General features: G+C 44.3%; 2 protein-coding genes across 5 annotated transcripts in view; both read left to right on the top strand.

Annotated features, from left to right (window-relative positions):
- evc (EvC ciliary complex subunit 1) overlaps positions 1 to 8043 on the top strand; it is a 12205-nt gene extending 4162 nt beyond the window's left edge. For 2 of the 4 annotated variants that reach the window (XM_004069296.5, XM_078948142.1), the window contains exons 10-20: positions 749 to 897; positions 1064 to 1162; positions 1247 to 1459; positions 1518 to 1627; positions 2987 to 3188; positions 3328 to 3552; positions 3884 to 4013; positions 4109 to 4211; positions 4299 to 4425; positions 4513 to 4612; positions 6327 to 8043. In XM_004069296.5, coding sequence (XP_004069344.1) covers positions 749 to 897; positions 1064 to 1162; positions 1247 to 1459; positions 1518 to 1627; positions 2987 to 3188; positions 3328 to 3552; positions 3884 to 4013; positions 4109 to 4211; positions 4299 to 4425; positions 4513 to 4612; positions 6327 to 6478 — 1610 coding nt within the window. In that variant the 3' untranslated portion in view covers positions 6479 to 8043. Of the gene's footprint in view, positions 1 to 748; positions 898 to 1063; positions 1163 to 1246; positions 1460 to 1517; positions 1628 to 2986; positions 3189 to 3324; positions 3553 to 3883; positions 4014 to 4108; positions 4212 to 4298; positions 4426 to 4512; positions 4613 to 6326 lie in introns of all 4 variants that reach the window. The other 2 variants (XM_011475612.4, XM_078948141.1) reach the window with 1 other exon arrangement.
- On the top strand, positions 7784 to 12484 carry LOC101154944 (membrane integral NOTCH2 associated receptor 1). The gene is made up of 4 exons (XM_020703579.3): positions 7784 to 7924; positions 8571 to 10575; positions 10833 to 11051; positions 11566 to 12484. Exons 2-4 carry the CDS (start codon positions 8581 to 8583, stop codon positions 11755 to 11757), a joined length of 2406 nt encoding a protein of 801 aa, XP_020559238.1. The 5' UTR covers positions 7784 to 7924; positions 8571 to 8580; the 3' UTR covers positions 11758 to 12484.

Below are 12484 nucleotides of genomic sequence, written 5' to 3'. Positions count from 1 at the left end.
GACAGTTTTCACACTACATCTCCCATGATGCAATTGGTTAAAAGTGACAGCATCTCTGCACTACAATGAGTCTTCCCTGTTAAACGTCTTGAAACCACAACAAACACACATCAGCCAGTTTTAAAATCTTCTGGATGAACTCAGAGGTCAACAGTTTAGTTCTCCTTCTAGGTTTGTGTTTATTAACAGCCAAACATCCCAGAGTTTGGTCCAAGTCATCGTTCTAACTGAAACACTTTTCTAAGAACGTCTGGATTATTTTATATGTTAAACTTAAGAAGAAGTAAGAACAACATTGAAGAAACAGGATCAAGGTGAAGTGGACAACAGACATAATTAAACTAAATTGAAACAATTTAATCATCTAAAAAGAAATAAAACGGTTTTGTTAAAGTCTTCAAAACACTCTTTAGAGTTTCTCCTTTTTTAATTTTTGGATGCTGGTGTGCCGCAAGATTTTTGTCAAGGATAAAGTGTGCCTTGGCTCAAAAAAGGTTAAAAAACTCTGTGCTAGAGGATGCATCAGGATGGAGCGGAGCAGGAGGCTTGTGACCCGCCCAGCGTACCCTCTACTCGCAAATACCATCTTCTTCCTCCTGGTCCTGATTTAAAATAACATGAGTACAGAAATATACAGAAATGCAATTCAAAGCTTAATTTTCCTACTAGATGTTCTCCGTCATCAGAAAAAAAATCAACCTTTTTCATCAGAGTGGGTCTTTATAAGCTCCATCGTTTTTCTCTTCAGAGTGCAAAAAAAAGACAGAAGATTTGGTGAACGAAAAATGCAGCAAGAAAGAATCTAAGATGAAGAAGCTCCAGAGGAGACACATGAAGGAGAAAAGCCGAGTTCTGGAAGCAGAACAGGCTCCCAGTGATCTGCAGGATCTCACCATGGTCAGAAGATTTCACGTACTTTTGTGTTATTCACACAATCTTGGCTGTTAGTGAATCCTTTTTCAGTTTTCTTTCTTTTCGAAACGTTTTAGTTAATGATTTGAGTTTAGCCGAACAACTGGTACGATTCCTCTGGTTTTCACATTAGAGCTTTTGTTTCCCTCAGCTGTATCTGGACATGCTGAGCAAACACAGACAGCAGGTTTGTGACGAGGAGCTCCAGCAGGACCACAGGGTCACTGAGGCTCTTTTTGACCTTTGGAAGGTGAATGAAATCCTGAAAACTGTCATTTCAGTCGTTGTTTACACTCACTTTTTGTGTTCACCACGTCTGTTCTTGAATGATCAGAAACTTCGTACCTGCTGGTCAAAGAGGCTCGCAGAAGCAGCCAAGGACGTCTTTCTCTCCTCACTTCCCGCCCAGACGAGTCTCAGTGCAGAACGCTGCGAGAAGATGTGGCTGGATGTGGGGCAGGAGCTCGCCGCTCAGCTCCAGCAGGCAGAAGGCGCCACCAGACGGCAGCTACGTGACATTCAGGCCGAGCTGAAGCAAGACGGGAGGGTAAACACCATGGGATGGGCCTGATTTAGTTTCTGTAACCAACCTCTGCTTTCTGTAGGTGTGGGATGATGGCGTTGCTGTGGTGCGCGGCTGCCTGAAGCATCTGGGTGAACAACAGATGAAAATCCTCCACAGCATGGTGGTCAGACAAAGCTACACACTCAGCAGGTGAAACTGCACAGACCTGACAGTATTTTTACCCATTCTTGATGAAGACATACTCTACTGAGACGGTGCTTTCATTGAAGCTTCAATGAAATATCAAAACAGACTACCTCTTTGTTTTAACTGCATCTGTTGAGAACAGCAGTTGGAAGGAGACAAAGTCCTGATCTTTCATGTCGTGGTTTTTCAAAGAAGCTTGAAGACAGGCAAAAGTTTGTTGAATGGATAAACAACAGTTTGGGATTATTGGGGCTTTAATTTGACTTACATTGTGTCACATGGGTTAACCCCACCTCCTCCACCCTTCACTAGCTCAATAAACGCCACCAACCCTGTGACCCCAAACGAAAATAAAGCGAGTTTGGAACATGGATGATTTTAAAATTTCTGACATTCTTGTAGATTTAAAAATCATTTTGAGTTTTGTTCTTTCCCAGGAAATTGATAGTTTTTAATATGATATCATTGTTCGCTGATTTTTTTACTTACATATTTCCAAACCAATGTTTATTTTGCAGAGAAAATGATCTTAAATAATATTTTTGGGGATTTTTTTCCCTATGTTTCTGACACAGTCTTTAAGGATTTTTATCCATCTCCAAGATAACACTACAATGGAGTATTAGGGCCACCAAGAAAGAGAGAAAAAAAAAGGAACAAAGCTGTAAAAGTATGAGAATCAAGTTGTAAAATTATGCGAAAAGTCAAACTTTTACAGGAATAAAGTCATACAATTATTAGAAAAGGTCACTTTTATGAGAAAAAATAAATAAATGTACTACTTAAATGTTTTAAATTTAAAAAAGAAATCCATCCATCCATCCATCCATCCATCCATCCAACCATCCAACCATCCATCCATCCATCCATTTTCTTAATCCTCTATATCCCTTCTATATCCCAGGCAAAGGCGGGGTGCTCACTGGACAGATCGCCAGTCTGCCGCAGGGGAAAAGTTACATTTTCTCAAAAACAAAGTTATAACTTTCTGAAAATAAAGTTGTATATTTACAAAAAAATCTAAGCAGATTCGGTGAGATACTTGAGCGGAGTGATGTCTCTCCAATTCCTCTGAATTGTCTGTAGTATTATTTAAACAGTTGATGTTCACAAGTCTTTGTGGAAAAATCTTTGAATCTAAATGTGACGTTTTATTTTAAACTAAACATTCCTTGTAAAATTATGACATTTTGAGTCATACATTTATGACTTTATTCTTGTAAAATGTTGTTTTTTTCACAACTGTACAACTTTTTTCTCATAAGATTTTGTTCTCATATATGTATCATGGTGGCCTTAATACTCCGTGTAAGTCTAATTCTTAGTTTTTATAACTGAATCAATGAGAAATCTTTGTTTCAGTGTGATGGGGAGCCTGATAGAAAGGAAACATGAGCACCTCCTGGTGGTGGTACAGAGGTACTTCCTTGTCAGGCACGTGTGTCTGCACATGCTGAAGGAGATGAGGCTGTCCAAGCTGAAGGCTCTCTCTCAGACTGACTTCAGAGCTCTGCTGGTGGAGGAGTCCGGTCAAGGCTGGCCCTGGGTTCATTTACCTCACAAGGTGGGACGGTGGGAATGTGGGAAACACATTTGTACAAAAAAATGCACTCAGAAGTTGGAGGCTGCTCCACTGTAATTGTGGAAAGTCTCTAAACCTCTTCAAGCAATGAAAAGGAATTGTCCTCGTTGTCTTCCAGCAGAGCAGTGCTGCTAGCCTGGCAGACAGGCATCTGGGCCCGGAGAGCCAGCTGCTGGAGCACAGCCGCCAACAGGAGTTCCTGTCGGAGCTGGAAACTGCAGGAGAGCTCCTTCAGAGCCACGCACAGCTGGTGCTTGGCAACGCCCTCAGTCACGCCATCCATCAGAGCATGGAGGCCGCAGCCAGACGGTTACCGACTGCTCCCAAACTGGATGACAGCTTGAAAGTACTCCAATTACAGCCTTTTTAAGCTATTACACTCTGATTAAAGCAGAGCCAGTCGCTTCTTTTTGTGCAGTTTGGTGCAGCATTTAAAAAAATTTTTTTAACTTGTTCTAATTCACTGAATTACTGATGAAAATTCCTTTAAAATCTCAAAAATTTACCTTTTAATTCTGCAATCTTGTCGAAATTTAAATTTGAATAAAAATCTGGATAATTCCACTTTAAACTAATAAGATTTGCACCAAAAAGAAACATTTTTTTCTCTTTTTCTAAACGACTTGATACGCACATAAACCAGTTTTCTTTTGTATTTTTGTTTTTCTTGACCTCAGCACCACCTGACAGAAGCTTCAGCACAGAGCGTCTATTTGACCAAAGACTCTCTTACTGCACTTGTTCAGAGCTACTACTCCCGTCTGAAAGACGTCAGCAGAAAAATGCAGCCGTTTAACACAAACCAGGGTGAGTGGATTTTTCTTATTTACAGAAACATGAAAAGTATGTTTTTATCACAGCGATGATGTCAGAACGGTTCTGCAAACATTTCTGTTTTCCAGAGACGAGCGGACGGCAGGAGGGCAGCCGTCAGCTGAGGAGAGTCCTGTTGAGGGAGCTGGAGATCTGGGGCAAAAAACCGGCTTCTGCTGAGTTTCAACAGAGGTGCAAGCAGTCCGCCTCTCGCTGTGGTGTCAAACCAAGCTCGGCCAACAAGCAAGCATAACATCTTGTGCCTTTTGAACACACTAGGGTGGAGCTAAATAAGAGAAAAGTGCTGGAGCAGAGTGATTTGGACCATGAGTTCCTATTTGAGGTGATCAGACAGAAGAAGGTTGCTCAGGAAGAAAGAATGGAGGCCATGAAAACACAGTTGACGGTTGGTTGATCTGCATGTGTAGCTCAACTCAAAAACCAGTGAAAACATCTACAGTCCACCTCAGACTCGTGTTCCTGTGTCCGTCAGGAGGCAGAAGAAAGCTTCATAGCTGAGCTGGCAGCTGTGGCCCGCGTTTCCGTCCACGCTCCCGAACCAGAGCTCCGTGCGGAAGAGGACAGCATCGCTGGTAGGAGATGAGAGTGCAGGCTGTGTGGACGTCCTACGGGTGTCCTACGGGTGTCCTACGTGCTCTTATGAATCACGTGCACACACCACATGCGTGCAGCATAAGTGCAACATAAGTGTGTGCATCTTCCATTAGCCTAACAAATATTTGAAGACACTTACCACAACAATGGTACGTTCCGTTTCCATGATGTCCCCTGACCCTACAACGCTTTCGCTATAAACAGTTACTTTTGCCGGGTAGTTTTTACCCGACATGATATACCCAACAAAAAGTATTGTCATAAAGAATAGATCAAAACATGACAACACATGATACATCAGAGTGGTTTCCTTTTATTTGTAACTGTGCTATGTGTGACAAAAGAAAAACATGGCAAGTTCCTAAAAACATTCTCAAGAATTACTGAAAAATTAGGAATTTGAGAACAAAAAATTCCTCAAAAATATTAAAATGATACTAGAAACTTGGTCTTTGGTCCACCCATTCCTGGAACATGTGAGACTTCCCTGGTGAAGGCACAGACTCCACGACATGCAACATATTCAAATTCATGTAGATAGTGTTGCTCGGGTCAGAATCCCCCAGAGATGGTGCTCTAGGGTGAAGGTGGCCGCATGAGCCACCTGTACGGGTCAACCTCCCCGTATGGGTCAACCTCCCCGTATGGGTCAACCTCTCCGTACGGGTCAACCTTCCTGTACGGGTCAACCTCTCCGTATGGGTCAACCTCTCCGTACGGGTCAACCTCCCTGTACGGGTCAACCTCTCCGTACGGGTCAACCTCCCCGTACGGGTCAACCTCCCCGTACGGGCACCACCACCAGGAGGTGCTCATTTTTCTTTCCTATCAGGTTCCCCATCACACTGAAACAAAGATTTCTCATTGATTCAGTTATAAAAACGATGGAGAATTTAGAGAAAATGGAAGCTCTTGAAGAAAACAGTACGTTAAACGTTTGCTTTCAACGACTTTACCAGTATGATTCATATGTAATTAGGAATTAGCAAACAACAAAGTCTCAAATGTGGCGAGACGTCCCAGAATAAATACGCAGCTTTTGCCCAGAGACATCTTGATTGAGATGAGAAAATGAAGTTTGTTGACAAAAGTCTATTGGAGAAGCGGATTAACTGCTAGTTAATGATGACATATTTGCTAGTTCTGTGGCCTCTGGGGACATAGTTCTTATCGGAAACCATTAAATGACAGAGGATAGAAAAAATTAACATCTCTTCAGGAACTTTAAAAACGAGTGAAATAATGCCGTTCACTGGAAACACCGGGTTTTCCAAAGGGTGCTGTGGCTCCCTGTGTTTTACTTTCTGTGGGAAACTGACCCGAATGGCTCTTTGGGCGGTAACGGCTGCTGACCTCTGCTCCATAAGCAAACCTTTACAATATTTTTGGATCAGACTGAACTGAGGGTTTAGTAACTCCCAGTTTTCCTACTTTCTTCCTTCCCTAACCAGAAAAATAAGACCAGACGTTTCTAAAATGCTACAAATCCATGTCAAAGTACTGTTGTGAAAGGCTTGTGAAGACGCTTTGTGTTTTGGACAAACGCAAGTCCTCCGCTGGTGGAAGGAAAGTCGAGTTTCAGATCTATTTTCATTCTATGACTTGCATTCATATTTTGATATGAAGTCTTGAAGGTTGTGTCTCCGTCTGGGTGAGTAAAGCATCTGCCCCTTTTGTGTGTTTGTTCCCCAGGTGACCCGTGTCCGCCTCCTGTGCTGGACCTGCTGGCCCTCAACCCTGCTCTAGATCCAGCCTTGAATCCTTCACTCACTCCGACTTTTGTTGCTCCAGCGGCAAAGTCCAGACCCAAGAAGAAGAGAGAACGAGAGGCTCCTGTCAGCTGAAAAACTCACCTGCATCGTAAAGATTTAGCGGGCTGCGTGGTGGCGCAGTCCAAATCAGGCTTCGTAGGTTGATTGATGACTCTAAGGTGTCCCTGGGTGTGATTGTGTGACCCTGTGATAGGCTGGGACCCGTCCAGGCTGTACTCCGCCTTTGCCCGACAGCAGCCAGGTTAGGCAGCTCCTTGACTCTGAAAGGGATTTGAAAACATTTTTTTATTTAACCTTTATTTACAAGGAAATTGTCCCATTGAGATTAAGAATCTTTTTTCCAAGGGAGTCCTGGCTGGGGGGAAACAACAAATTACATTTACAATAAAATGTCAACATAAAAAACCTAAATAAAGTAAATCAAAAATAGAGTTTATGTAAAATAGGTACAGATAAAAGTGACTTTCTCCTCCAATCTCGGCCTGGATTTAAAAATATTCAGAGTTCTTTTAATTTGTGGCATGCAGTGGGTTAAAAAGATGACTGACCATTTATAGTTTGTAAAATATACTATTCTGCTGTGTAAGATTTTTGCTTTCATTCTTTTTGAACATGGGTTTTAATGCATAAATGGACTTTGGTGTTTACATTTTTTTAAATCTTTGTGTCTTTTTGAGATGTTTGTGTGCGGTGCGTGGATTGTTGTTGTCTGTTTCCACCGGCTGTTAAAGTGGTAACACAGCAAACCTGGCAGTAATGCATTCCTGCCAATATTTACACCCGGCCCATGTCTCATTGGCTGCATTGATTCCTGAGTGCACGGGACGACGGATGCTGGCCTCTCAGTCAATTGTGAGATGAATTACAGACGTCCTTCCTGATTTTAGCAGAGTGCTGCTACTCAGCGATGGAAGCCTCACCCTCCTCTGCCTCTAATGGGGTTTTAAGTACAGTCCTTTATGGCCAATAATGCACAGAGATGGCCAAAGTCTGGTTGAGTTGTAGCCTTGGCAGATTTCTGTGTGCTGCAATTTAGTGGTGAGTTTCCTGTCATCTTGGGGCCTGGGGATTGTCAATTAACAGACGTCCATTGTGCATTCTCGCTGTAATTGTACGATCTGCCTGCACGCATCACCCAGTTTGCCATGACTTCCAGCCGTTCGGCGCTGCATCCGGGCGGCTGGTCGTGTGACTCTCAGGGTTTGAAATCTGAATGTCTGGCTGATTTCTCAGGTGTCGTCACTGTTGATCTGTGATGAGGGGAAACCATTCGGATGTATTTTGAGTTCCCTTTGGGGACTGCAAGGACTTGTGGGAAGATGACCTGATTTCTAATTTTCTCCTTGCTTGCCAGCGCTGTGGGCTAGTGGCTGCTACAGAGAGCTCAATGAAAGGAGTGAGGACATGAAGCAAACGAGACCTTTTTAGGAAATGGAATTCTGTCATTGCTTTTCTCCCTAAATGTGGATTTTGTCGATGGACAACAGTGTAACTGTGTTGACCTGTCAGTAAATCCAGGTAAGACGGCTCCCTCCGGCTGACTTTGACTTTTGGCACAGCATTAGACATGTTTATGACCCATATTGTGTTTGATGCAGCATCTTGTTGTAATAAAACCTGCAGACAAAAACTTGTAACAGCTTGCAGCCTCTGTTCATTTTTATTTACATCCCACACTAAAAAAAATATAATAAAAGATCCCCCAACTTGTTTAAGGTGAAAGTAGCAGGAGCATACCGTCAGAGGTAAAGACCACACGGTGTGACGGCGTCATCAGCTCAGATGGACGGTTATTTTAGGACCTGGAAATAAGGTCGCTTGGAACTGCTGCTTTGATTCCATCTGAAAAAATGTTAAACCATTTTGCTCTAACCGAACTTTAAATCTGTAAGAAAGCAGCAAAGAAATAAAACAGGAAAATAATTAAAGCAGGTACATAAATGTATCATATTGTTCTATCATTATAAATTGACGATATATATTATGTTTAAAACAAATTATTATTAACAAACTTCTGTATCAAATCACAACCACTTTTTTGTGTTATATAAAATAATTTTCAGATTTCATCCTCATCTAATCTTTCTCTTTGGTTTTATTTTGAAATCTTTTGTCTTCTTTTTCGACACAGTTGTCTCTCTAACTGCTTGTCTCTCTCTTCCAGAGGCGCCGCTATGGCCGCCATGCAGCAGGAATACCCCACAGTCCTCCTGGGGATCCTGGAGGAACTGGCCAACATGCGGCAGTGGCTGACCTTCCAGGACCTGTGCCGCATGGTCAGCACCCGCTTCGACCTGGAGCACCTCGTGGAGCTCAGGAGTCTGCTGTTTGCCGCTGCCAGCAGGGACCCCTGTTTTCCAGCCACCCTCTTCAGAGACCGGGTTGCCGCCAGGGGTCAGGGGCTTTCACCCATAGGGGTCGCTGCGGACATAGTGACTATCTTTAATCTCCTTCAGATGACGGGTGGAGTCTCTGATTCCAGCCACACCATGAGATCTGAGCCGGTCCTCCCCGTCGACCTGTCTCCGGGCCCCAGCCTGCCCGGAATCCACCCTCTGGAGGTTTCTGGTGGGGAACGTGTTTGGGCTCACTCTGACCCTGGAGGGAGGTCTGTGGAGCAGCACCTGCTGTTTCCAAGGCCGAATTATTCTGCCCGCAAACGAGCAAGTCTGCCCCCAGATCCCATCTCCTTTGTGCCCTCCCCTCCCATCAGGACGAGGGCGGTGTCTTTTGATCTGCCTCATACCACGCATTCATACCCCACGAGTCCGATTCCCCAGGAGTCTATGAGAAGCATCTACCTTCCTTTGGAGACGGACAGTGATTCCAGTGGCGATTCGGCTTCCATGGATGTTTTTGAGGTTGAGCCAGAATCCTCGGTTGACCAGAAGAGGAACATCTTCAGAAAGGACTTCCATCGCCAGCCGCCTCTCATACCGCAGGTGACCATCAGCAGCGAATCTCCAAGCCCCAAAGCGGGACCCATGGGCTTCGACAATGTCAACTTCAACATGATCCAAAATCCCTACGCGTCGCCGACGGCAACGCACAAATTGCCGGACTCTAAACAACAAAACCTGGAGGATCTGCAGGACTCAACCTATTTTGGGCCGGGGTCGGTCCCAGAGCCCTCGCCCATACACCTTCCTCTACCGACCAGGACCAGGCCCGCCTGGAGCGGCAAGAGTCACAGTCTGGAGGACCAGATAAGTGCCGGTAGTGTCGATATGGGGATGGGAGCAAAACCAGGACAGCTTCCGAGGCGCTCCACACCTGCAATCAGCACTTTGGTGGGGTCCTTGGGTGGAGGCAGTGCAGATAGTGGGTTACCAAGTGGAGGCGATGGCGTGAAGGCTCAGGGAACACAAACAGACCCCCCGGATCCCAGGAGGCTCCGAAGCTTAGTTCATGCTGACCGCCTCTCATTCATGACCTCCTTGGATGACCCTGAGTTCGGTGAGGATGACGTCAGTGCCATCTTCCGCTTCTTAGATGACATCAGCATGTGCGGCTCGACGGGAGTGCTGCACTCCGGCGATGGCGGCATCAGCCAGGACACCCCCGAGGGCAGACGCGGGCGCCTTGGTCAGCTCAAAAGACTGTTCCATTCTTTGGAGAGCAGTGACGATGGACTCCAAGCAAGCGTCTGCAAGCTGCTGCTGCGCATGAGTCAGATAGAAAGACAGCTGGAGTCACTGAACGACGTCAAAGCCGAGATCTCTCAGGTTCTCTCCGCTCTGCAGCGGCTGGACGAGAAGATCCAGCAGCCAGTCGTCGGGGGGGTTCAAGGCACTGGTGGGAGATGGTACGAGGCCCTCAGCGGGGTCTCCTCTTTCATGAGCCAACCCATAACTCCCTCCGAGTTGTCGGATCCTCAGCCTTTGTCGGCGTCCGGACATCTGCTACCGAGGACCAGCACCAGCAGCCTGGACTGGAACCGCTGGAACACCCCCGGGGATCAAACCGAGAGCAGCAAAAGCCTGGGAGATTCCAAAGGGGTTAAAGATGGGAAGAAGGACGCAACGTCCCGCCGCGCCTCCAAAACTCAGGCGGAGGAGAAAACCGTCTCTGACAACAAACAGCCGATTGTTTCCAACTCTGCAAAAGACTGGAAAGTGTCTTTCTCCAGGAGAAAAGGCAGCAAATCATCAGAAAGAAAACTGGGGCAGGTAAAGTATTTCCCCTTGGCGCGTACTGCACAGATCTGCATCTTCATTCCAGGATTTAAAAAGCATTTGCATTGACATCTGCACGCCAATTTCAACATGAATGATAATCTGAAGGATGCATTGACAAACTGGCTTTTAGGTTTTCTTAGGCTGAAGCATCTGCAATAATCCTTTCATGCATAAAGTGTCCCCGATATGATATTCCAGATACAACTTTGTCACCGTCAGCAGTTTCTAAATTATGCATTTCCTTTTAGGCTGATCAGTCGGAGAGCACCACCAACCTACTCTCCCAAAAGCCCACCAGCATGGTGGAACAAGTGTTAAACTCCTCCCTATTCCATCAAAAGGACGCCAGTCTCACACGGGGGCTCGCCACGGCAAAGGTCATCGACCCCAAGCTGGCTGAGGGGAGAGGAAGACCCATATGGACCGTCGACGACAGAGAAGCCCGGATCTCCCCTCTGGATCTACAGGTACACCGAAAACCTGGATCTTAAAGGCAAAAGTAAAAAAGTTTAATTTTTTTTTCTTGCATGAAAAAAATATAGCGATAAGGTTTTTCAATAGCAGTTTACTTTAAGAAAACATGACTAGAATTCTTGGCAAGAGCATTTTTCTTACTTTTATGATATTTTTTTCATTTGTTTTTCCAATTTTTTAAGCATTTTTGACTTATTTGTTTGGGGTCTGTTCTTACTGAGCAGTTAAAAGCTCATTCATTTTGCCTCAGGAAATGTTTTTCCGTTTAAAAGTTGAACTGATTGCTTGAAGGATTAAAGCATCTGGGTTAAAATTGTTATTTTTTTAATGCTATGAAACATATTCCATAGCTTTATAGATACTTTTTTTTTTTATGAAAAAATCTAAAGAAAAGTGTCGATTTAGTAAAAGCCTTAAGGTTCTATTATTTAAAATGTCCTATTCTGTTTGTATTTGTCATCAAAAATGCACAAATGATTAAAACAGAGGAAGGATTTTGTCCTGCAGGCTCAGGACTCTCTCAACCCCAACATGGACTTCTGGGTGGACGACATTTACACTCCCGGCTACGACGCCCTCCTCAGACGGAAGGAGGCTAACCTCCGCCGCATCAAGATCTGCAAGCTGGTTGCCCTCGTCGCCATTGTGGTGGCCATTACCCTCATCATCGTCATCCCCATTTGCACAGTAGTCTCTTAAAGCCCCTCACAGAAACTCACGTTGTTGCCTATCCTCTTTCCTTTCTTTGCGCTCCGTCCGCTGTTATCTGAAACTTGCACGTCATCCTAACAGAGTTGGGAAATGGTGATCAAGTGAACTCTTAGTACCTCCTCGTGGTTTTTTTTTGGCACGATGCAACATCTTTGATTTCCAGAGAGAATGCAAGTTGTGCATAAAGTTTGATTAAACTGTAAATCCTGCCAAGAGTTTTTCTTCAAATTGCTGTGATTGTTTCAGCTGGCTGCATAATAAAGTCTTAAACTAGTAATACTGAGCCAATGCAAACATGCCAATTCCGTCTGACTTCTGTCTTTTGTCCATAAACTGCAAAAAACCTAATCTTAAGAAAGTAAAAATCCTCTTATTAAAGAAAGCTTAGTCTTGCAGCCCAACTTGAATTTTTCGTAGCCCATTGGCAGATATCTTTGCTTATTTAAAGAACAATCTTTTCCTGGGGGGCCGGTTTTTGCAGGGTACCTTTTCAATGACAGCACTGAAAACTGCCTGAGTGGTTCCTCCTCTTCTTCAGAACAACACAGGGCTCAAAATTCCTTACTAGGTGAGATTTTAGACACTTTCCCAAATGTACTGTATATTAGCATTGACTGGTGCATCTTTTTCATTTCAAGCATTCTTGTACTTCCTTAAAGCAACAAGAAATGCTGTTAAAATAAGTGGAAATCAATAAAAATAGTATTTTCATAAA

Source organism: Oryzias latipes, chromosome 5 (genome assembly GCF_053564925.1).
Source record: "Oryzias latipes strain Hd-rR chromosome 5, Olatipes_Hd-rR_3.1".
Lineage (NCBI taxonomy): Eukaryota > Metazoa > Chordata > Actinopteri > Beloniformes > Adrianichthyidae > Oryzias > Oryzias latipes.
The sequence above is the reverse complement of the archived record's forward strand: the minus strand, read 5'-3'. Positions and strand labels throughout refer to the sequence as shown.

Bases quoted from the DNA above. Each gene is read 5' to 3' on its own strand.
- LOC101154944 (XM_020703579.3), top strand. From the start codon at position 8,581: ATGGCCGCCATGCAGCAGGAATACCCCACAGTCCTCCTGGGGATCCTG. The intron at 10,576-10,832 runs GTAAAGTATTTC...ATTTCCTTTTAG, and splicing joins CAGAAAGAAAACTGGGGCAG to GCTGATCAGTCGGAGAGCAC. The intron at 11,052-11,565 runs GTACACCGAAAA...TTTGTCCTGCAG, and splicing joins TCTCCCCTCTGGATCTACAG to GCTCAGGACTCTCTCAACCC.